This window comes from Leuciscus leuciscus (assembly GCF_965113295.1).
Source record: "Leuciscus leuciscus genome assembly, chromosome: 2".
Lineage (NCBI taxonomy): Eukaryota > Metazoa > Chordata > Actinopteri > Cypriniformes > Leuciscidae > Leuciscus > Leuciscus leuciscus.
The window spans coordinates 16,507,639-16,530,833 of record NC_138726.1 but is presented as its reverse complement, the minus strand read 5'-3'; the positions used below and the strand labels follow the sequence as shown (position 1 = coordinate 16,530,833).

The 23,195-nt window shown below is 40.4% G+C and overlaps 1 protein-coding gene and 2 long non-coding RNA genes across 4 annotated transcripts in view; 2 read left to right on the top strand and 1 right to left on the bottom strand.

Moving 5' to 3' along the window:
- Positions 1-23,195, top strand: part of LOC309486610 — a 63,146-nt gene that overhangs the window by 29,144 nt on the left and 10,807 nt on the right. The gene's annotated exons all lie outside the window — the stretch shown is intronic.
- LOC309485991 (uncharacterized protein) lies at positions 5,599-13,397 on the bottom strand. Of its 2 annotated transcripts, XM_082153040.1 has the most exons (5): positions 12,978-13,397; positions 10,220-10,407; positions 9,848-9,959; positions 8,852-8,970; positions 5,599-5,891 (listed from the first exon to the last, which is right to left on the bottom strand). In XM_082153040.1, exons 2-5 carry the CDS (start codon positions 10,404-10,406, stop codon positions 5,743-5,745), a joined length of 567 nt encoding a protein of 188 aa, XP_082009166.1. In that variant the 5' UTR covers position 10,407; positions 12,978-13,397; the 3' UTR covers positions 5,599-5,742. The 2 variants fall into 2 exon arrangements, with proteins under 2 accessions (XP_082009166.1, XP_082009165.1); XM_082153039.1 differs by lacking the exons at positions 8,852-8,970; positions 9,848-9,959; positions 10,220-10,407; positions 12,978-13,397 and adding exons at positions 7,034-7,193; positions 7,338-7,561; positions 7,917-8,081.
- LOC309486582 lies at positions 7,077-12,630 on the top strand. Its single transcript, XR_014201606.1, has 3 exons — positions 7,077-7,199; positions 9,873-9,951; positions 10,824-12,630. It is a non-coding gene; the product is annotated as an uncharacterized lncRNA (long non-coding RNA).

Here is a 23,195-nt window from a genome sequence, read left to right as displayed (position 1 = left end):
TTGCTCGCATTTAGATGTAAAAAATGTGCGGACATCCAGAATTGTATTTCATTTAAACATGCAAAAAGGGTTTCCAGGCCCTTTGAATCAGTACGTTTAAAAGGCAGATAGATTTGCGTATCGTCTGCATATAAATGAAAAGACACTCCGTATTTCCTAAGGATTGTTCCCAGCGGTAACATATATAATGAGAATAAAGTAGGAGCCAAAATGGAACCTTGTGGAACGCCACAGGCAAGAGGAGTTACAGACGAAACAGAACCTCCAATGCTAACTGAAAAGGTTCTATTTGTAAGATAAGACTTGAACCAATTGAGAGCATTTCCTCGGATGCCCACAAACTTTTCAAGACGTGATAATAAAAGACTATGGTCAACAGTATCAAATGCTGCACTCAGATCTAAAAGAATTAGAATGACAGAATCCCCAGAATCAAGAGATAAAAAAATATAATTCAAAAGCCGATTCAGTACTGTGGTTGATCCTAAAACCAGACTGGAATTTTTCAAGAATACTATTCTCATGAAGAAAGCTCTGTAACTGTAGTGAGACAGTTTTCTCAAGAATCTTAAAAATAAATAATACATTTGAAATGGGTCTGAAATTTGATAGATCTGTAATGTCCGTGTTTGGCTTTTTCAATACAGGTTTCACCATGGCATGTTTACAGAGGGCAGGAACAAAACCTGAGTGAAGGCACTTGTTTATAATGGACAAAATCCAAGACCCAATGTTATGAAATATTAATTTGAAAAACCATGTAGGCACAATATCAAGAGATGAGATAGTAGGCTTGAGCATAGCAACTATATCTGTTAGACTGGTTAAAGTAATTGGCTCAAAGGAATTTAAAAACCTGGTAGCCGTGGGAGTATCCGAAAAGTCAACAGTGGAAGGTACTATAGGAGGTCTAATTGTAACTAATTTCTCCACAAAAAAATTTAAGAAATTTTCACATGTATAAACAGATTCAGTCAGATAATTATTAGCCACAGGATTAAAAACCGAATTTAAAACCTTGAATAACATCCTAGAATTGTTTGAGTTTCTCGCTATCAACTCAGAGAAATAATTAGACTTTGCTGTTTTAACAGCTCTTTGGTATGACCATAAAGCTTCTCGTAATATCTCATAGGACACCTGTAGCTTATCCTTTTTCCATCTCCGCTCCGCTCTTCGGCAGAGTTGTATTAAGTGACGAGTGTTACTATTTAGCCAAGCTTCAGTTCTATTTTTCTGACATTTAAGTCTCCAAGGTGCAACAATGTCAAGAGTGTTGGTACACAGCGAATTAAATAAGCTCAGTAGCTCATCGATATCTACTGCATTTTCTAGATGTTCAATAGGGAACACCTGCTCTGCATCAGAAAAGGCTGCGGAAAATGCTTCGACAGATGATGGACAGAATAAGCCTACACGTGACCATTTACTAAGTCTAACAGATGGCATGGTGTGGCATGGAAGATCAACATTAAAAACAACTGGCCTGTGGTCTGACAAACTTAAGTCACCAATTTGGACATCTGAGATAGCAAGACCATGGGATAAAACTAGATCCAGTGTGTGGCCATGTAGATGGGTTGGCTGATTTACCCATTGAACAAAATCGCATGCTTCAATAAGACTCAAAAAGTCTCTGGCTAGTGCTGAAGAGACAGAGCATACATGAACATTAAAATCACCAACAATTAAAAGTCTACTATATTTAGTAGTAATACCCCCTAAAAAATCTGAAAACTCATTGAAAAAATCTGTGTTTGTTTTCGGAGGCCTGTACACTACAGCAATTACCAGTCAGTTTGACTGGTCTAATGAGAGGAGTTGTACTTCAAAAGTCAAATATAAGTCTGTTTCCAATAGCCTACAACAGAAACAGTTTTTGAAGACGGTTGCCAGTGCTCCACCCCGACCAGAACGACGAGGGGTATTAAAAAAGTTATAGTTAATGGGAGTAAGCTCAGAAAAAGAACTGACATCACCAACAGGGAGCCAGGTCTCCGTCACAAATAGAAAATCAATGCTGCCGGCAGTTATAAGGTCATTTAGAATAAAAGTCTTATTTCCCAACGATCTGGAGTTTACCAGCGTCATCTTAATTGATACAGAATCACTGACCGTCAGAGTTTCCAGGAAAGGAGGCGGCGGGAAGCCGAAGTACTCGGCCGGTATGACTTTGTTAGAGCAGGACTCCATTGTTGCTCTAATGTTAAGTAACGTCTGGTGGTCGTACAAGAATGATGTAATAACATGGTAGGCAGCACTTTGATTAATTAAGGGAAGAAGATATACGATAGCAGACAGATAAAAAGAAATCCAGAGGACCAGACGGCAAGCCAGAGACATCGGCGCCATCTTGAAATCCCAAGTTCCCAAGTTCTTTTAAGTAAAGCTTAAAGAAAAGAAAAGAAAAATGGAGAAACTCCCTAAGGAGTTGTGGAACAGGTAACCTCTCACTGACGAAGTGCCAAGAGGGACTTTCTGGGTCGGTCTCTTATGGAGAGTCTTAGGGCGCTTTCACACTGGCAGTTTAGTGCGGACCGGGGCACGGTTCGCATGAAAAATCGCTAATGTGAACGCTGTCATCGGACCCGGGTGCGCACTAGAGTACCGAACCCGAGACTACCTGGAGGAGGTGGTCTGAGCTCGGTTGCTCCCGAACCGTGGCGCGGTTCGCGTTAATGTGCAAGCAACACGGACTCGGGTGCGCGCTTGTTCAGGAAGTATAGTATCCCGCGCATGCGTATCACTGTTGATATCATTGTTTCCTCACACACGACAACCATGAGTGGCAGGGGAACGTTGTGAAACACGGCGTCCCCTGGATATGTGCTGAATTACACCATGTAATGAACATAAACGTAGTTGTCTCTCACTATGTTGCGCATAATAGCACCAAAAAAACAGACAAATTACAGCTATGCTCAGTCGAGTTGTATTCTCCATGCGTTTTCCGTGTGCGTTTGCGATGACGTAAGATCACTGCAAACGCACCTGGGTTCGATACAACTAATTGAGTGTGAAACCAGACCAACGCTGCGGCGGGCGCCGGGAACTAGCGCACTCGGGTTCGGACCGCAGCAAACGAACCCAGTGGAAAAACGCCCTTAGTTTACACCTACTTCGCTGACGTGGACCAATCACCTTCAGAGATTTTCGAGCGGGAAGATTTCCTTTGTCCTGTCGGGACGTTTTATCTGCATGAGTTATGACGGTGTCAGAATTCGTCATTTCTACTCCAGAAAGATGGTTCATATAGTAGACTTGTAGTCAAGACCGCCTAAACCGAGACCAAGACACTACCAAGACCAGAGGGTATCGAGACCAAGACAAGACCAAGACCAAGACCAAGACAGACCAAGTCAAGACCAAGACCAAGTCGAGACCAAGAACGAGACCAAGTCGAGACCGGAGGGGAAAAAAAACAGACTAGTGTTGAAGCTAAGCAACTTGTATGAATTCAAGAACAGCAGCATACTAGGGTTCAGCCGCAGTTTACATTCAATACATATTAGACGGTATTACTTCAACTACACAGGCAGAACAATACAGAGACATACCATGTCATGTGTGTGACTGTGAGCTCACTGTAAATGTTTTTGCAGACTGGGTGAGATCAACTATGTGTAGCAATTGCATGACGGCTGTTACTGCTCTATTAGAGGATTGAGACTCCCTTAACTTTTGTGTACTGTTGAGACTGACATGACTGATGGTTCATCTGACAAAACATCAAACACCTCCAACACCATCTTGCTCCTCCAACAACTGTCTAAAGAATGAGAAATATGTAACCAATTGAAATTATACTTAATGTGTAGATGAAATCGTAACATCAAATTAAAGATACACAATTGTAAACTTGGATTAGGCCTAATGTTTAGTCAACACAACGGAGATATGCATATGATATTTAAAAGACCATTTATTTAGTCTAACACCATCTTAAATACAATACTGTAATCAAACAACACACACACACACAGATATCAAAGTCACAAATTCATCTAAGCAAATGCCTGCCTATCTCTGCCGATTTCGGAGTCTCCAAATCAATGCATGCTGATGAATGATGTATAATAATAATAATTAATCTGCATACCCTAGTTTTGCACTGATGTAACAAGACTGACAGTGACACAATAAGACCTCATGTTAGCATATTTTTACTCTTAAAAAAAATATATTAAAAAACATGTATGTTCTTTAAAGGGGTGGTTCGGGATTTTTGACATCGGACCTCATTTTTAAGTCAGCCTGGTTGTTATTCATCAGTGGAGACATTTTTTTTTTTAAATTATCCAGTCCTTATATTTGGATAGTTAGCCGATGCTAGGCTAGCGCGAGTCAATGGTATATGTGTTAGCCAGCCATTAAAAACCGTTTTACCCACTCCACAGTGCACCAAACGCAAATCAATTATAACACTAGACTATCGATGTATATGTCCGTTGAGAGAATAATGTTAGAAATCAAACTTACCTTTCATCTCAATGATCCCAAAGGAACTAGTTTCTCAGCAGCTGCTGAATTTTACTTTGCTCCGGTTAGTAATGCGGCAAAAAGTAAACACAGAACAGAAGCGCACTGTAATCAGTGTACCAGCGGCAGGTAAATACACTTGCGTCATGTGTGTACCGGCTCACTCGGTTGCCTAGGTAATCAATATCACTCCGCTGCTGCTGTAGACAAGGCTTATGATTACAGGGAACAAATTATAACTAATGCAATGTGATGAAAGGTAAGTTTGATTTCTAACATTATTCTCTCAACGGACATATACATCGATAGTCTAGTGTTATAATTGATTTGCGTTTGGTGCACTGTGGAGTGGGTAAAACGGTTTTTAATGGCTGGCTAACACATATACCATTGACTCGCGCTAGCCTAGCATCGGCTTACTATCCAAATATAAGGACTGGATAATAAAAATAAAAAAATGTCTCCACTGATGAATAACAACCAGGCTGACTTAAAAATGAGGTCCGATGTCAAAAATCCCGAACCACCCCTTTAATGTTTGATTATAATTTTACTGTCTTCACATAGGGATGGGATTTGATAAGATTTTATCAATAATAATGCCACTGACGATTCTGATTATCGATCCAATTCTTTAACGATTCTCTTATCGATTCTTGATAGCACTGTGTGGAAAAATGTTTAAAATGCTTTTAAAAAAAAGTGGTTTTATTTATTTTAAAGTTTAAGCTTGAGTTAGCAAACTGTACTTTTTATATAATGTATGTAATAAATAGAACCTTATTGTAAAGTGTTACTGATTAGTTATACACCGATTCAGACGTCTCCTGAGTTCACTCCCAGACAGCAAACTGACTAAGAAAAGCATCCGCCGCGGAGGTACAGTGAACTCCGGAACGGATCCAGAAAGCGGATCCGAAACTGCGTCCACTTGCACACCGCGGATCCGGTCTGACACCGCTGCGGTCCCTTTGCGTATCCGTACATAAATGGGTACATCCGCCCCGGCTTCGCTTTGGATTCGCGAATGAGCCGCATATCCGCTCCGGGTCCGTTTTGGACACGGTCATATGAGATGTTCTCTGATTATAAATGGGCTACAGGCCAATGGAATTTGTAAAGGGCATGGTCTCTGAATTGGAAAACAATGTGTAGCCTGCGACAGACTATTTAAATTAAAACAAACAATTTGAAAGAAATAAAACATTTTATTTAACAAAAGAACACATAAACATAACAAAAGAACACATACAAATAAGTAGCCTAATCTTCGGCCTCAGCCTGGTTAGACCGGTTGGTCAGGCTCCTCCTCGCCGCACCACGGTCTGCAGCCAAATTGAACCATCTTATGGCATACCGTTGAATGTCTGTGTCTGTGGCTGTGCGACACAACCCATTTGCACGTACAGCACCTGTAAGCACAAAATGAGGTTTTAAATTCAGCATGCATTTGGTAGGCTACTTATGACTTAAGCCCGGGCTGCCCAGTTATTGGCTGGAATTAATCAGTGTTGCCAGATTGGCATCTTTTGACTTCGTTGGTTGGGGAAAATAAGAGCCTGTTATTTTAACACCGGCTTAGGTGGTCAGAATAAGATAAAGTTAAATTAAAAGTTAAGATAAAGTTAAATTGTAGGGCAGATTTGAGTTCAATTGTTTATCTGTGACAGAATCATTGTTGGGCGGATTTTTTGCTGAAGGGGGCAGGTTTTCGATCATGATTGGGTGGAAATCACTCAACCCAATCTGGCAACACCGTTTGTTTACAGTCGACCCCAGGCGTGCACAATCTCAGCACGACGGACACGTGGAGCCTCAGCGGATTTTCTACAACATCACATAAAGGTATGCTCCCCTATTATTTTGTTTAGATAACCGCGCTAAGTTTTGCTGATTTACATTACAAGCAAAAGTTTTTGTCGTTAACATGGTACAAAGATGGTTGCAGTGGGTCATCAGTATTCAATGATCTGTGGTAACGCTATGCTAACAGGTGTAGTGAGCTTGTATTTGTCTGAAATGTAACATATTGCATACAATTGAAGCTAACGTTACTACTTACCAATACAACAGCTCATTTTAATACTGGGCTAGCTGCTAATGTTACAAAATAGAGCCCTCTTGCTATTTAGTGGTAAGTTAAGTTGCTTTGGCTACATATTCTCTATGCCGTAATGGTACAGTAGCCAAGCTAACTGTGTGTGTGTGTGTGTGTGTGTGTGTGTGTGTGTGTGTGTGTGTGTGTGTGTTTTAACCCCAGATACTTTTTAGCCTACACTGGGGAAGACGGTAAAAGTGACATGACCACAGGACGTAAGTACCCCAACATACACATGTTCAAATTACTGTGTGATATGCTTTAAGAACTATAATGCAACTTTAACATTAGCGCTCAATAGTTGAGATATCCAGCAGCTAACATCATGCGCGGAAGTTGACATTGGAAGGGGGTGGGGACGACACGAGCCCCGGTAGGACACGAGCACGCAGCTGTGTGTGGGAGCCGTTACACTTCCCTTCCCTTCCCTGCTGCTGAATACTTAAAGTGACTTACGGTACAGCAGTGTCTTTGACGACATGTGACCGAATGCCCTCTTGCCGTTTGCCCCCTTCCAGCTTATGGTCTTGGCCACTTCTTCAGTGAACATCCGAGAGAGGATGTTCCACGCCACTCTCTTCACATCTTGGCCACCGATCGTGGCCAAAGAAGAAATCTAAAAGTAAGTCACAAAACACCTTAAAATACAGACAAGGTATAAAGCCCTGATGTAATAACTTGTACGACAATCTTTGCCCCATCTCCACCCCACACCCTCCACTTTACCAATTAGAGTTGAGAGTGACAGGCAGGAGCATACCATTCTTTGTTTGGCTGCTGCATTGACAGCATCTTTCAGGAATGCTTCAAGCTCATCCACCGCTTCCAGTGATTCGATGGGCAGCTGAATGCATTCAGGACACTCTGGCTCTTGAGCTGTTGAGGTGTTGAGCACCCTGCTGCTCAGGTGATTGACCTTGGCCACCAGCTGGTCCTGCTGCTGCTTAATGTGCTCCAGCAGGCTTAAAATGTGGACCTGAGCAGCTGTTGAATACATAGTATTATAGAATAATTACATTTACATTTTACATTTAGTCATTTAGCAGACGCTTTTATCCAAAGCGACTTACAAATTAGGACTAAATTAAGCGAGTCATCATGAAGAGGCAAAAGCAACAACAACGCAAGAAGTGCTCAAAATACGAAGTTCAGGTATTATTCAGAGTAGCATAAGCCTGATAAGTGATGTTTCAAAGGGAAAGGAATTTTTTTTTTTTTTTTATAAGGTTAAGTGCTCACGCAATAATTATTCCCCCTCCATTCCATGCACTTAAGTCCCCCCATGTTCCCATGTGTTAAAGTCAAGGTATTATAGTTTGTAGTTACAGTTATTTCTTACCAGAGCAGGGAATGGTTTCTGGGCCATGTCTCCCACCTCTCCAGGTAGGTCTGTAGACCTGGCTTGGCTCCTCTGGCCCCGTTGTTGCTGGTTGCATTGTGCAGTTTGAGAGAGGAGTGTCTGTGGTGGTAGTGGTTGGGGAGGGGCAGTTCTGCCAAACACTGGGTTGGGGTTGGGGGGGTTATTGGTGTCAAGCTTATACAACATACACAACACAATCACACAGACTTAAGAAACATTCACAGAGGACAACTGTAGGATGACTACATATTCAGTATGCATAGAGCAGATAAAGCTAAAAGCTGGATGGCCCGGGGAAGAAAGGACTTCTTCAGCCTGTCTGTTGAACATGCTAGTGACAAGAGTCTGCCACTAAACTTGCTCTTCCGTGTAGTGAGTGGAGGTCATTTTGTGGTTTGTGTATGTGTTTTTTTGTGGTGGAGAAATAGAAACACATATTTCCGTTTTTTTTTTAAAATGATTAGGACATGAATTCTGTTGTAAACTCAGAATCGAAGACCAGGAGACTTGGTTGTTTCTTCAGCAGGATTCTTTATTGAGATCAGCTGCAGTCACAAAGTCTGACTAAGTGAATGTTCTCTTACAGTTTATATACATTTAGGGGCAGGGACCAAAACTTGGTGATGAGACAGGTTTAGGAACCGGTTCTAGACTGAGAGTGCTCCCCACCCTAATCCACTCAGCATCTCTATTCAAATGCTGAGACCCGAGTACAGGACTGGCAGGACTCTCTTGCTAAAACACAAACTCCAAGAGCCATTAAGAGTTTCAGTAAAACAGGACTGACCGGAGTCTTTTGCTAGAAAACTCTGATAATAATAATTTATACCTAACCTTAACATGCTAAATTCAACGTAAACCTAAATTAAACATTTTAATAAATTTGTAATCCCACAATACTCTCTGCCTCTTACTTTCAGAGAGCTCTGGACTATTTGCAGGGAGTTGGTAACTTGTCCCAGCAGATGACCCGGATTTGGACCTCTTTGGGGGTCGGTAGTCCTCCTCTACATCAGTGTCACCAAAGAAATGTCTGTTTAAATAAAAAAATATATATTTATCTACATGCAAATCAACATTTAAAGGAGGCAGAGAATGGTTGAACAGGGCATTGATCTCTGTTCTGTGTTATGTGACTGAGAAAATGGCCCAGGCTCAATGTCGGCCCTTACAGACTCATAGACCTAAATGCACGTTCACGCTAAGTTCATGAGAGTTTAGGGTGTTTTGCTGTCTCGGTTGCCCACTTCACCCTGTCCCAATCATGCAAACAGCAGGGTGAGCACTCACAGCCTGGCAAAACTCATTCACTTTACAGCGTGAGTCAGTTAAAGGATTAGTTCACCTCAAAGTTGAAAATTGTGTCATCATTCACTCACCCTCAAGTTGTTTTAAACCTGTATGAATTTCTTTCTTCTGCTGAACACAAAGAAAGATATTTTGAAGAATGTCGGTAAACAGACAGACTTGGGTCCCATTGACTTCCATAGTAGGAAAAAAAAATGCTATGGAAGTCAATGGGACCCAAGTTACAGACATTCTTCAAAATATCTTTCTTTGTGTTCAGCAGAAGAAAGAAATTCATACAGGTTTGAAACAACTTGAGGGTGAGTATATGATGACACAATTTTCAACTTTGAGGTGAACTAATCCTTTAAGTCCATGAGGGCTCAGGGCTTAAGTCTCAGGGAGGACATTGAAACTCCGCCAGTAAGATGTAATTTTGGTGGAGATTTCTAAAGCAGAAATTTACATGAAACAGTGGTTCAGAATGTCCAGCATTTGTATGTTCTTGTATGCAGAGAAACTAACAAATATAAGGTTAAACTGTTTTTTGATTTTGTCTTTTTTTAAAATAAAAGTATATGGTGTTAGTGTTTGTATGTGTAACATGAAGGAAAAACACTGACTTCGCTGTTGTTCTCCTTCTCCCAGGCCGTTCCTGTTCATCCTCAGTTTGGAGGTCCGAGGTGCTACATGTCAGAGCCTTCTTCAGGATTTGATGTGCCTCCATGTAAGTATCTGAAAGGTAAACATGGAGCTTGACATGAGTCTTAAGGAACATGCCACCATTTTATGAAATTAATTATTAACGGTCTCCCCTACAGTTAGATAAGTGCGCAAAAACATTTTTGACACTTATCTTACTCAAGGGGAGACCGTGAATAACCCAATTTCATAAAACGGTGGCATATTCTTTTAAATAGTGGTGGTAGTGGATTTGTAAGTGTAGGATTTGTAAAAACCACTTTGCCAAGAAACAACTTTGAGATTTGGCATACCAGATGATTTGATGATTCTGACATCATGTGTCTGCCAGTCATCCTGTGGCTCCTCTCCATGTTTTACAGCCCTATTTATTCTTTCATCGCTGTTATAAGTTGGCCACGATGCACAACCATCCTCGTACCAGCTTTGGGGCACCACTGCTACGGTTTTACTGGTAACAAATTCAACTACATGGAACATCCTTAATGGAGAAGACAAGAAAAGAAACGTGTGAATGCACAGTTATTGTGAGTCAGAGTAAGAAGATCTAGTGGAAAAAGCTTTGACATTTTGTTTTTATTGATTTTGATAATATAGGGGCTCATGTGAATTGTCAACTTGCACAACACTGATACTGACAGTTGACACCTGAAAGATGATTAACTTCAGCAAAGTACTTACAGCAACTTATCAGCCCGTTTTCTGATGCAGCAGAACCACTGCCAGCAAGTCAAACTTTGGTCAGTCCTCAGACCCTGATCTAAACTAGTCATGCTATGATTATGATTGGTACTAAAGAAATGAACAAAAACTATCAATGAATGTAATGAAGTAACTAACTAATTAATGTCTGAACTAATAAACTGATTGAAATGCATTTTTTGCATGTTAATGCAGGAGAGGAAAGGCCACAAAACCTTCCCTGTGGGGCAGGGCGACACATTTCCCATCAAGCTCTGAAACATTGGCAGCCTTGATGATCTCAGATTTTTCTGAAATGATGTAAATATTCAGTGTATCCGAGCTGAATGGGTAGCTAAAGAACAATGACTTCCTTCTATATTCCTTATATATTGCATAAATGCCCCCTCCAATGCATTCCACAATATTTTGGATGCAGACAATGTCATTTCCAAGCCTGAAGATGTTATCACCAGTCGATGTTCTGAGAGTCCACTTCTCAGTGGACATCTCGCCATACTGTGCCTTGATGGCCATCCCCCCAACAATAGGGCCCACAAAATGCTGCCGTCTTAAAGTGCTGCCAGGTAATGTGACCTCCCGAATTTTTACTTCTGACAGACGACGAATGATCTGTGCCAAAGGATATTCCGGTTTTCTAACCAGTTTTTTTATCTTCTGCAGATAATTTTCATATGGGAAGGCAGAGAAGGAGTCAAGGCGACCATGCTGCTGAACTTCACCTGCCAGATGGGTTATGCAGTGTACATTATACACAACGTGGTGTCTCCCATAAAGTGTAGCAAAGTGTTGCACAAACGACTTAAGTAAAGTGTCAGCATAATCAGTGAGGTAGGAAAATTTTGGGCTTGCTAAGATGGAGATGCCAGAGAAGAGAAGCATAAAATTCTGATACAGGTCTTTGTCCAGAAAACTGGCCAGCATTACAGGTCCAGTGTACAAAAGAAATTGTCTTAGCTCAGTAGCCTTCCAGCGATCCAATTCTCTAAGAGATCGCGGCTTTCTGGCAAACTCCACCGGAATATAAGGCCTCATGGATACCAATTTAGCAGACATTTGTTCAACTATAGTTGCAGGGACACGGACAGTCAGAGGACTACGAAGCCACATATTGAGCAAGCGCCTAACGATACCCAAGCACACGAGGTGCATGTAATCTAGGGGAAACTGTGACACCATGCCAACCCCAGTACCCTCAAATGCATGTGGCCCCTCATGGTGATGTATCTCATCTAACCTGTCATTGAAAGACTCATCCGTCCTTAGTGCATAATCTTTACATGGAAAACTCATTCGGCTCTGTTCGTGTCTACCAGGGTTTGTGCATTTATCACAGCCGTGGTAGGCATTATGACTTTTGGTGTGTTTCACAAATGCTCTTGCCGGTGTGTCACAAATTACTGTATCAAGTTTAAGCATCAAAGTCTTTCCCTCGAAACAGAAACCCTTTTCCAGATAAACTAATTCTTTGGTGAAGTCTTCGAGGAATTCTTTTGCTGATGAAGGTTTTTTTTCTCCAGAGTATAATGCGATCACTACAGGCTCTTTCATAGGGACACTGAGCAGGAGACCCAGGATGGGCCACAGCTGAACACTTGAGCTTTTAAATAATGGTAGCCCATCTATGTTTATTTGTAGCCTCAAAGTTAACCCATCAGTTAGCGTGTGTGCATACCCGCTGAGTGTAGAACTAAGTGAATGGATGATGCCAAAATAGTAGTATTTTCCCCCTGCCTTCTCTTGAATGGAATATTTAGTCATTGTCCTAAGGAGGGTCCTGCCATCTTTTGGAAGCTCAGAATGGGAGAGGCGAAGGATGCCTAGTAGGGCAGTAAGAGCAACCAATGAAATTCCAAAGTGTCTGGCCCAGTCCGCAATCTTGTCAGATAAGGACATCTCATAGATCTCATCTTCAGGTTCGGAACTATCACTGCCACTAGCTAAGAGACCCTCAGTATAGTCTGACTCAAACTCCATGCCACCTTCCTCTTCATGAAAGACTGCTCCTGCTGCAATACCCGAGGTATCCTCTGCACAACCGAGACAATCTTCTAACAATCCTACACTGTCATTCTCATGCCTGTCATTTAGCCCTGTCTCTGTGTCCATGTCAGTCAGATTGAGATAGTCATCCTCATCCCTAATTTGTAACAACGTAAACCGAATTTTGCGAACTAGCAGCTAACGCTAACAGATGGAGGCATAAGAAAACATATTTGTCATGATGTAAACCAAAATGAACTCAACCTAACCAAACCAGTGTACAGTGTTAAATGCTGTAGTGGGGACCAGTGTCAGTATTTGACTAAATATCTGGCTAAATCAAGTTGAAAAAGTATTAAATCTTACTTTACTCAGATATTCGGATAGATGAAACCGTTGATCAGACTGGTAGCACTTGAACGAACTGTAAGCTGAAACAGAACACACACACACACACACACACACACACACACACAGTACAGTCTCTTAATATGATATTAAATAATTATCTGAAACAACATTACATGGGCAGGTGGTTGAAAATATATTTGTCATGATGTAAACCAAAATGAACTCAACCTAACCAAACCAGTGTACAGTGTTAAATGCTGTAGTGGGGACCAGTGTCAGTATTTGACTAAATATCTGGCTAAATCAAGTTGAAAAAGTATTAAATCTTACTTTACTCAGATATTGGGGAGGTGGTTGCTAAATATATTTAGGCGGTCTCTGACGTGCCAGGGCGGGAAGTGCCCTGATTGGCTCAAGCGTCTGAGCCGCCTCGCCATAGGTTCGTGCAGCATTTGCTGCAGCACAGCCAATGACCGCTCTAGACCGCAACTTTACTGCGTCACAAAAAAATTGGCTTCAATATTCTCGAGAAAAGGAGTTTTCCCGTAATACGCATAAATGTAATTAATATAAAAGTCATTAGGTGTCCTTCCGCTGTTTATGAAAATCATAAAGTCGTAATTACACGACTCTGCACTGCAGAGCTGTCTGCTCTAACTGAACTCAAGCGAAATGTCATCCGCTCCCTCGAGCAACTAAGAGTGACAAGACGTCGTCACTCTCGAAGTTATGGCAACCAAATAACAACAATATATTGTATATAATATATTATAATATATATAATATATTTGCCTATTCACCTTATTCCGCCCCGCCCACTTTTAATACTTCGCGCTTCCGCATTTTGTCATCCGACTTCCGCTAAACTGACACGGCACATCCGGTAGCTATTTCAGTAGTTAGAAGATTGTTTATAGTTAGCCAAAACTTTATAAAAATGACAAATAACGTTAATACCGTAAATGTTTTAAATTGGGAGCACGGAGAAAACTTCGTACGACGATCAGTTGGTCTCACATTGTCTCATCCATCGTCATTGTTAACGTGGCCAGAGGTAACGTTAAACTATGGGAATATTTAACTACGTCCTGTCAGGAGTTGATGGAGCAGCAATGAAAAATGATTTGTAAATAAGAAGGAATGAGAATATTTAGGGTTAAGGATAGGAGATTAGGTAATTGGTTAAATATGAATGATTAAATAAATTGTATAAAATCAGTTGTAATAAGTGTTTGATGTTTTCAGGAAGCTAGAGACACCTTCCACTGACCTTCATGTAGATACATTTCACCATTTAAATTTCATAAGTAATAAACCAAGATGGTATTCATTTGCAAACTTGACGTGACTTATTCCTTCTAACTAGAAGACTTAATTCATTTAAGTTTTAAGGGGAATCTACAGAGCTCACATTATATTGTTTTATAATAAATGACTGACAGGTAAAATCTGGGCACATTGTAAAGGTTTATAAAAATAACTATTCACAACAGGTAAAATCTGGTCACATTGTAAAGGTTTATAAAAATAACTATTCACAACAGGTAACATCTGGTCACATTGTAAAGGTTTATAAAAATAACTATTCACAACAGGTAAAATCTGGTCACATTGTAAAGGTTTATAAAAATAACTATTCATAACAGGTAAAATCTGGTCACATTGTAAAGGTTTATAAAAAGAACTATTCACAACAGGTAAAATCTGTTTTACAAGATTCACAAGAAGGACAAGTTTCACCTTCCTTTCATAGAGGAGATCGGTAATGGTGAAGCCTCTGTCTGCCATTACTTCATTGCCTGGAAGAAGTTATTAAGTGCACGATATTGAAGAAAAATGCGATAACTCATTAAACAATGCGATACGATAATGCTTAAAGTATATAAAATTAACTTAAATTAGATTTAAAATTATATAACCTACATATGTGTTTCACATTCTTTTTGTAACAAGAAAACATCCCTTCAACTTGTGAAAGTGAACATCAGTGTTTTACTGTATATAAGAAGTGTTATTTTAACATCAGTGTAAACCACAGGGTTCAGGTTATCCTACATTAGGTCTATTTAACAACAGAAACTGAATAATCAAATGTAAAAGTAAAACACTGCTTAGTTTTTCACTGTATGAATTATAGAAACTGATTAAAGCAAAAAAAAAATGTATGCATATTGCGATATATACATTTGCGATATTTTGATATATTGTGCTCTACATGTTGTGTTTGGAAACTGCTCTCTGAAACACTTCTCCATGATGTCAAGCCAACGCGAAATCGCCTTGCTTACAGTGGACTGAGAAACACTAAACCTTTCAGCAAGATCACCCTGCAATAAATTAAAGGGTTAGTTCACCCAAAAACGAAAATTCTGTCAGTAATTACTCACCCTCATGTTGTTCCAACCCCATAAGAACGAAGGTTCCAACCCCTTCGTTCATCTTCGGAACACAAATTGAGAAAAAAAAAAATATCTTAATTTGTGTTCCGAAGATGAACAAAGGTCTTACGGGGTTGGAACAACATGAGGGTGAGTAATTACTTACAGAATTTTCATTTTTGGGTGAACTAACCCTTTAAGACGCCGCTTCATCAGAGTCATCAGGAGCTGATCCCAAGTGTGTAGCTGAAAGCTGTTGGTGTATGAACTGGTAAGGTGCTCGGCAACTGAATGGAACGCATCCAATGTCGACCCTGTGTAGAACTGACAAAGGTGGTCTTTCTCATCAGAGTTATGTACTATGGCACTGGCTCAACACATTGTGTTCCCATTTCAGATGTAGGTGGCTTCAGGTTGAGTTGAGATTTTGGAGCGTAGTTGTGGTCAGAGACAGATGGATCCTCCGATTGTGTTTCTGCATCACAGGTCTGGGGCATGTGGCTGTGATCATCCTCACAGTTGTCCACTGCAACACTGACGCTCATCGATGTTCTATGGAAGTAACCATAAACATTTTGACATTAGTACTTAAAATAGATCATGAGAATTAATTTATGATGGCACTCATAAACTTAGAACAGTGTGAAAAGGAGAGATGCATTAAAAACGAGACACACAATCTCCTAACTCTACGTAGGTCAATATCAATATCTGAGTGAGAGATGTAGCTATCTGGCCTCCTTACAGGAATAATGTGAGCTATTGTAAGACTGTAATGTACCATAATATATTGTAATAGGTCCATATCACAAAGTAAACGAAATATAAGAAATATGACATAGGTGATATATGTCATATTTTGGTGTAGCCAAACATGACACCTATATGTCACCTATATGTCATATTTCTTATATTTCGTTTACTTTGTGATATGGACCTAAGGGTCTGAAATAAAGAATGAATGAATATTCACGATAGTACAATATATTATGGTAACGTTACATTACAGTCTTACAATAGCTCACATTATTCCTGTAAGGAGGCCAGCTAGCTACATCTCTCACTCAGATATTGATATTGACCTACGTAGAGTTAGGAGATTGTGTGTCTCGTTTTTAATGCATCTCTCCTTTTCACCAATGGTAATCATGCAAGATTGGTTGTATTTTGTGAACGGCTCGTTACTAATCTTAAATGTATTCATAGAACGGACTTCATCTAACGTTAGGCTAACAAGCACATAGATAGGTAAGTTAGAAAACAACAGTTAGGTAAGTTAGCTTACCTGAATCTGACAACCTGTTCAGCACCCGTCGGGACTTCTTTACCAGAACATCGTAGCCGAGCCTTTACTCTGGGTAAGGGTGTTCGTTCGTCAGTCTGCTCCCCGTCCATAAAATGGTACTAACACACATAAGAGCGCTTGGGTGAGCACTTCAAGTTTAGCGCCTTCCGCCACTGCCTCAGGTGCTCCTCCTCCTCCTCGTCGTCTTGAGGTGGTGGTGGGTGTAAATCATAAAGTACACCACAACATTCCGATCGCTTTACATTGTGTTAGTAACACCGTTGGTTAAATTGTTCTATCCTCTTAATCCAATTGTTATGGCAGCCCCTAACTGAGCATATAATACTTAACATATTTTACCGTTACAACTATAGAATTAAGCTAGAAACTAGCGTAGGTCCTTTCAGCCGGAAGTTGAAGTCCCGCTCAGCCGGAAGTAAGATGACAAAATGAGCGTAATGGCGTCGCCCTTGTTGTCATGGAAAATAAGGTGAATAGGGAAAGTGACAAACAGCGACGAAAGCCGTGACATGAAATCCGCACTCACGGGCCCCGTGAAATATGTCAGCTAACGTACAGCTTATTGGAAAATACATAGCATTGTGGACACTGAATTTGATTAATTTAACTTAACGTTACTGTATTAGACCCCAGACGACACAAGAAATGTTTATGTTCACAAGGTATGGTTACAAAAGCCCGCACTTTTGAGTTTGACGTTCAAATAGGCGGCATAGTTGTCTGAACCGACTCAAACAGTGATTAAAATGCCGTAACTTAATTTTCATTATATAAGAGGATGGCAGACACACACATGAGACCAAAATTGGCTAAATGCAAACTTAATAATGCACAGCTAGCTATAAGCTAGCGCTAAACCATGAAGTGAACATTCTAAAGTTGTCCTAATATCAAACAACAAATCATTAGTATAACGTTACAGTGATTTAAAAACCAATGTTTACTGAGAATGTCACAATATATCAATAAATCAATATACTTACTCAAAAGAGGGTTCAACACAACCGTGATACAGCAAAAAATATTCTCGACTGATATATCGGCTCTTGGTGACGTGCTGTAGTCCAACCGTTGCAGTGAAAAAGGCGCGTCCGAAGTGCGGATCCGTATGTGAGCCGTTCTGGGTCCGCCGATTAAAAGCGCAGGCGGGGCCGATCCTGGATGCGGGGCTGATCTTGTTAGCGCAGCGAAAACGAATCTGACAGTCAGGCGGATCTGGCGGGTTGAGGGCGGGTCCGCCACGGACTCCTTTGCTGTGTGGGCTGTTGGAAAGATCAGTTGTTTTAACGATTCATTAAAATGAATCGGTTCAAAGGAGTCATTATAGTTCGCGAATTGGACGTGTCGTGCGCGTTGTGTGATTATCCCAGCAGTTAGGACATGGACATCCAAGATTTGTGTCAAGTTGTCAACATAGAAAACATTTCATCACTGTATAGTTTTATTTCGTTTAATTAAAGTGTTGTTTTATGTCAGCTGAATGTCCAGAACGCTTTTCAGAGAAGATAAGGAAACTTATTTAGCACAATTCACACCCAGCAGTATAATTCAGGGAAAAAAATCTCCGAATGCTCCACACGAAACTTTGGTCTTCCGACCTTTAACCAATGTGTCGATTTATTTTGATTAATATGTGCGAGGGAGAGAGAGCAACACAGCGCCTAGTCGTTTACACAGAGAGTGCGCGCGCGCGACCGGCTCTCTCTCTCTCTCTCTCTGGTCGTTCTTTTAGTTAACATGCGCCCTGTCACAAACGCAGCCGTTCATCTACATTACTCACCGATCAAATAAGACTTTGGCGGGACAAAAATTAACTTTGCCGGGCGCTAAAACAAGTTCAATGCAGGAAAATTCATGCGTGAGTTTCCATTATGGCGCGTTTCCACCGAGTGGTACGGTACGGTACGGGTCGGGTCGGTACCCTTTTATTTGCGTTTCCACTGCCAAAAGTTGAGAATGGTACCAAAAAGCCGAACCGTACCGTACCACTTTTTGGGTACCCTTCCGTTGGGGTACCTAGCACAGTGGAACGGTACTAAAGGGTGGAGCTAGACTCACTGCAGAACGTTGATTGGTTGACAGAGAATCGTCATTTGCGCGTGCCGCAAGGGGAAAGACACAACACACGAGGCGCCATTTTTAAATTACAACACCGTCGCAACAATGTCGCCGCGCAGCATAACTTTACCGTGGTCGACCCAGGAGGTGCAGACCTTCTTGGGTATCATCGGTGAAGAAAGGGTGCAAAGGGAACTCGATGGCATATGGTGAGAAACGAAAAGGTTATTCAGCATGTTTCTGAGAGGATGGCTGTCGAGGGTTACCAGCGGACGTCCGAGCAGTGCCGCATTAAATGCAAGAAACTGCGGAGTGACTATCGTAAGGTGAAAGACCACAACAGCCGGAGTGGTGTTCACAGAAAAAATTGGAAGTGGCTAGAAATGATGGACGCCATCTACGGGCACAGACCGGCGAGTTTGGGACGAGAAGGAGGCATCGATACGGCTACCTCGTTGCTGGAGTCGATGATGGAGCCTCCCGGTAAGTTTGTAATTGTGAAATATAACGTTAGTATACATCGATCACGGGAAAGCTTACGTTCAATGCACAACTTTTGTGCAAGTCTGTTGTTTGTCTGTCAGCCAGCCAGTGTGGTATCAACCGATCATTTGCAAGCTAGCAAAACGCTAACGTTAGTTTATTAGCCTGTGGTGGACGGAGTACATGTCCAGTAACGTTACTTCTAGCCTACAGATACCCTAATAAAATACAACTGTTTTATTACTAAACATATTCTACTAAATATATATTAAAGAGAGATGGGTCTAATGATATAGCTTAAGGAAAGAGTAAGAACTCCGTCTGAAAATTATTATGAAATATCAGAGCAAGGTGAAAATGTCCACATTCAATAGGCTTAAACAGTACAGTAATGTTGTGGGGTAAAAAGTACAATATTATGCTTTGGAATGTAGTGCAATAAAAGTTACTCTTATAAAATTATAGATATTTGAAAAAAAATACTTATGTACATTATACAAAGTAAAAATGCTTTGTTTGGCTACCCACTCAGTCCTACTACGTTGTATGTTCTGTATTTATCTCAACCGCATTGTTGCCGTTTGTGTTATTAACGTGACTTTTGTAAATTTTCAGTTGAGCATCCTAGCTGTCAGGAGGAAATGGAGGCACTTGATGAGATTTCCACCCTTGAAAGCTCAAGTTCGCCTGCCAGGACATCAACCCCGACACCACCACCAGAATCTGCTCCATCAACTTCGAGTGAACCTCGGCGTATTACAATCGGTTGGTCTGCGGCGCTGATTTTGCACCAGATTGAGTATCTAGAAAACAAACAAACAAAAAAGTTAAGATTAATACAATGTCGCAGTGATGGTGGGTCATTTAATTAAAAGTGCAACTATCATACGCCGGATGAAAAAATACATAAAGTATTATATAAAGTATTATAAACATTGTAAGAGTTACCCTTGGACACGATAGAATATATAAATTTGTTAAAATATCTAATATACTGCACCAGAGAGGGAACTTTGGTGTCATTAAAGCACAAAGAAAAAATAGCTTACAGATATAACTATTTTCTCAAAATTATACTTCTAATCTATCATTAACCACAACTAGTATTGCACTTGTAATAATATAGGCATCAACAGATTCATGTAAAAGTTTAATGATCTTAAAAAGTAACCTTCATAGTGCTTAATGAATAGACTGTAGTTTACAGTTGGCACAGTTAAAATCTGGTTTCACAGGCAGGGCTTATTGTACTTATTTATTCAGTGTAGGGTTATTTAATCTATAACAATATTGCTTAGTTAGCACATAAGACAAAATACATTAATACATGACATAAAAAAGTTAGCTTAGCTCAAGCTTACCCGCCTGCGCCGTCGTGTTTGTCTTGCCTTGTCTTTACTCGCGCGGTTGTCTGTCTCGTCCCAGCTCCTTAAAATTTCCCGAATTCCCCTGTATTTTTCCGCTGTGTTTTTCCTTGCAGCATGTAGCCTTTGCTCAAACAAATATTGTCTCTTCCTTGAGATAAACTGCCACACACCGAGAAGCAAGAATAGGATCTGCTGTATGTCCTCCATTGTTGTTTGCGGTGAACTTTCCTCTTCCCGCGCGATCGAATGACGTCAAGCTACTCTCCGTCATACACCACGCCTATCAAGTGACGTTATCACTACTTTCTGGAATACACCACGCCTATCAAGTAAGGGTACTGTTGGCGGTGGAAACGCTAGCCAAATCATGGTTAACAGACCCGACCCGTACCGTACCGTACCGTACCACTCGGTGGAAACGCGCCATTAGACTCGCACGGTAGCCAGGCAAATGGCGAGCTCAGCTGTTGTTGACGCTGTGTGTGTCATGGTGTGTGTGCTTCAAGATTATGACGCAAGTGCTAAGATTCCGATTGGCCAAGAGAAAAAGTGCTAAGATTCCGATTGGCCCAGAGAAATGTAAATTATAAGAATTATCCAATAATGTTTCGCAATTCTAGCCTGCATGGCAAGTTTACTGTGAGAAACAATGCGAGTCACACCAAGAAACACGAGACATCCGGTCAATTGTCAAAATAAAAGCAATTTTCAAATTAAAATACCGCGAGTGACAAATGCGATCATATTTGTGTATCTAAACAGACTAGAAAGATGAAAACAAACAAAGAAAAAAACTATCTACCATATTCTCTCTCTGGCTGTGTGTGTGTCTCGACAACGGATTAATAAAAGAAGTGTACAAACTTCTTGGTTACAGAAACATGGTGTATTCATTTTATGAGGTTATTTACTTACCCATGATGTAAAAAATAGCTCTGAATAAACAACAACTGAGCAGAAGCGCTTGTCGACAGCCGCGGAGAATACGCGTCTGGTGTGAACAGGCAGGCGCCGGACCGCGCGTGATTTTCCATTCCGCGCCGCTTCGGCGTCCGGTGTGAACCAGGCGTAAGCCTATGACCGTTCCCCGGGTCCCTAACGTTAATGACTGTTAAGGACTGAACAATTCTTACCTGATATCGCCAGTATTTTTACAGACCACGTACGACCCCTTCCTCTGTTCACATTCCAGCTTTTGTTCTTCATTGACATATCAACTCAAATTCGCTCAAAATTTAAGAATTCAACAGGCAGATATAAAATAATCCATGTCTGACCGAGTAATCAACGCAAGCAGCAGCTGCTCACCGACGTATTTTCAAACTTAAAATGAAGCGCAGAGTCCAACCGCGCACACTCTCATTGGACAGTTTCCTGGAAGACAGACAGATTAACCAATCATGCTCAAAGTAAAACGGCGAAACAACCAATAACAATAGTTTGCGCGAGTTAACATTTGCCGTCTGTATTAATATTTAATTAATTGGTCAAATGACATGACAGTGTGAATACTAATGTAATAATGCAATGTAAACTGCAAGCAGACAAAGTTGTAAATTCACACAAAATCACATAAGGCAAAAGGTTTTGCTGCACTGCTCTCTTGAGGGTGAAAATATTATTGTTAATAATGATAATAATTGTATTTTAACATATACACTGAAGAGCTGTTATGATAAAAAATCATTAAATGCTAATTAATTATCATAATAATACGTTAAAAGGCAGATATTTTTGTAGTATGTTGTCGAAAACATTACGTTGTTTCAACGTACAGATCTTGTAAAAATGTCAACGTTGATTTAGAAGTGTTTTTGTTAACCTTTTTCAACCATTTAGCATTAAACGTTATTTCAACGTTGTTTCAACGTTGAAACAACAACTGACATTATTTCAACCATATTTCAACGTTGAAGGTTCTCTCATTCTCCAAGTTCGAAATCTCCACTTCAGTAGCATCTATATACACCAAACTTTCCAGTCTTGTACCTAATTATATTATGAAGAAATTAACATCATACTTATAGTTTACAATTTATATATTATTTTTGCTCTTTTAGTGTTGTTACGACCCTGCGCTTCCTTTTCTCGCCTGCTTGTACACCCCTGCTGAATAATCTCATCTGATTGTGGAGAGGATAAAAGATGGGACTGATTTAATCCATTTCACTTTTCCTCTGGGGATTGGCAGTCCCCAGGAGAAGTAATTTGCTTGAATCTTTGCTTTTGCTGTATCAACATTTGGATTATTATTTTTCCCCTTTATTTAAACCCTAGACATTGTTATATTATTTTGTATTGTTTTATTTTGACACTTGAATAAAGAAACTTGCAAGTCAATCAATCTGAACAAGTGCTCCTATTTTATGTTACGGTCGAGAGCGAGCTGGCCGTGACAGTGTACTCTCAGTAAACTACTAGTTTAGTAGTTTTATACTGCAAGTATACTTGCTAGTTTTCTTTTAGTGTACTCTTAGTAAACTACTAGTTTAGTAGTTTTATACTACAAGTTTTCGGTAACACTTTATTTTGATGGTCCCTTTTGAACTTGCTGTTGACTGTAAGTAACTTTGCAACTATGTCAACTAACTTTCATTGGAGTATAAGTAGACTCTCTGCTTAATATCAGCAAACACTTTAT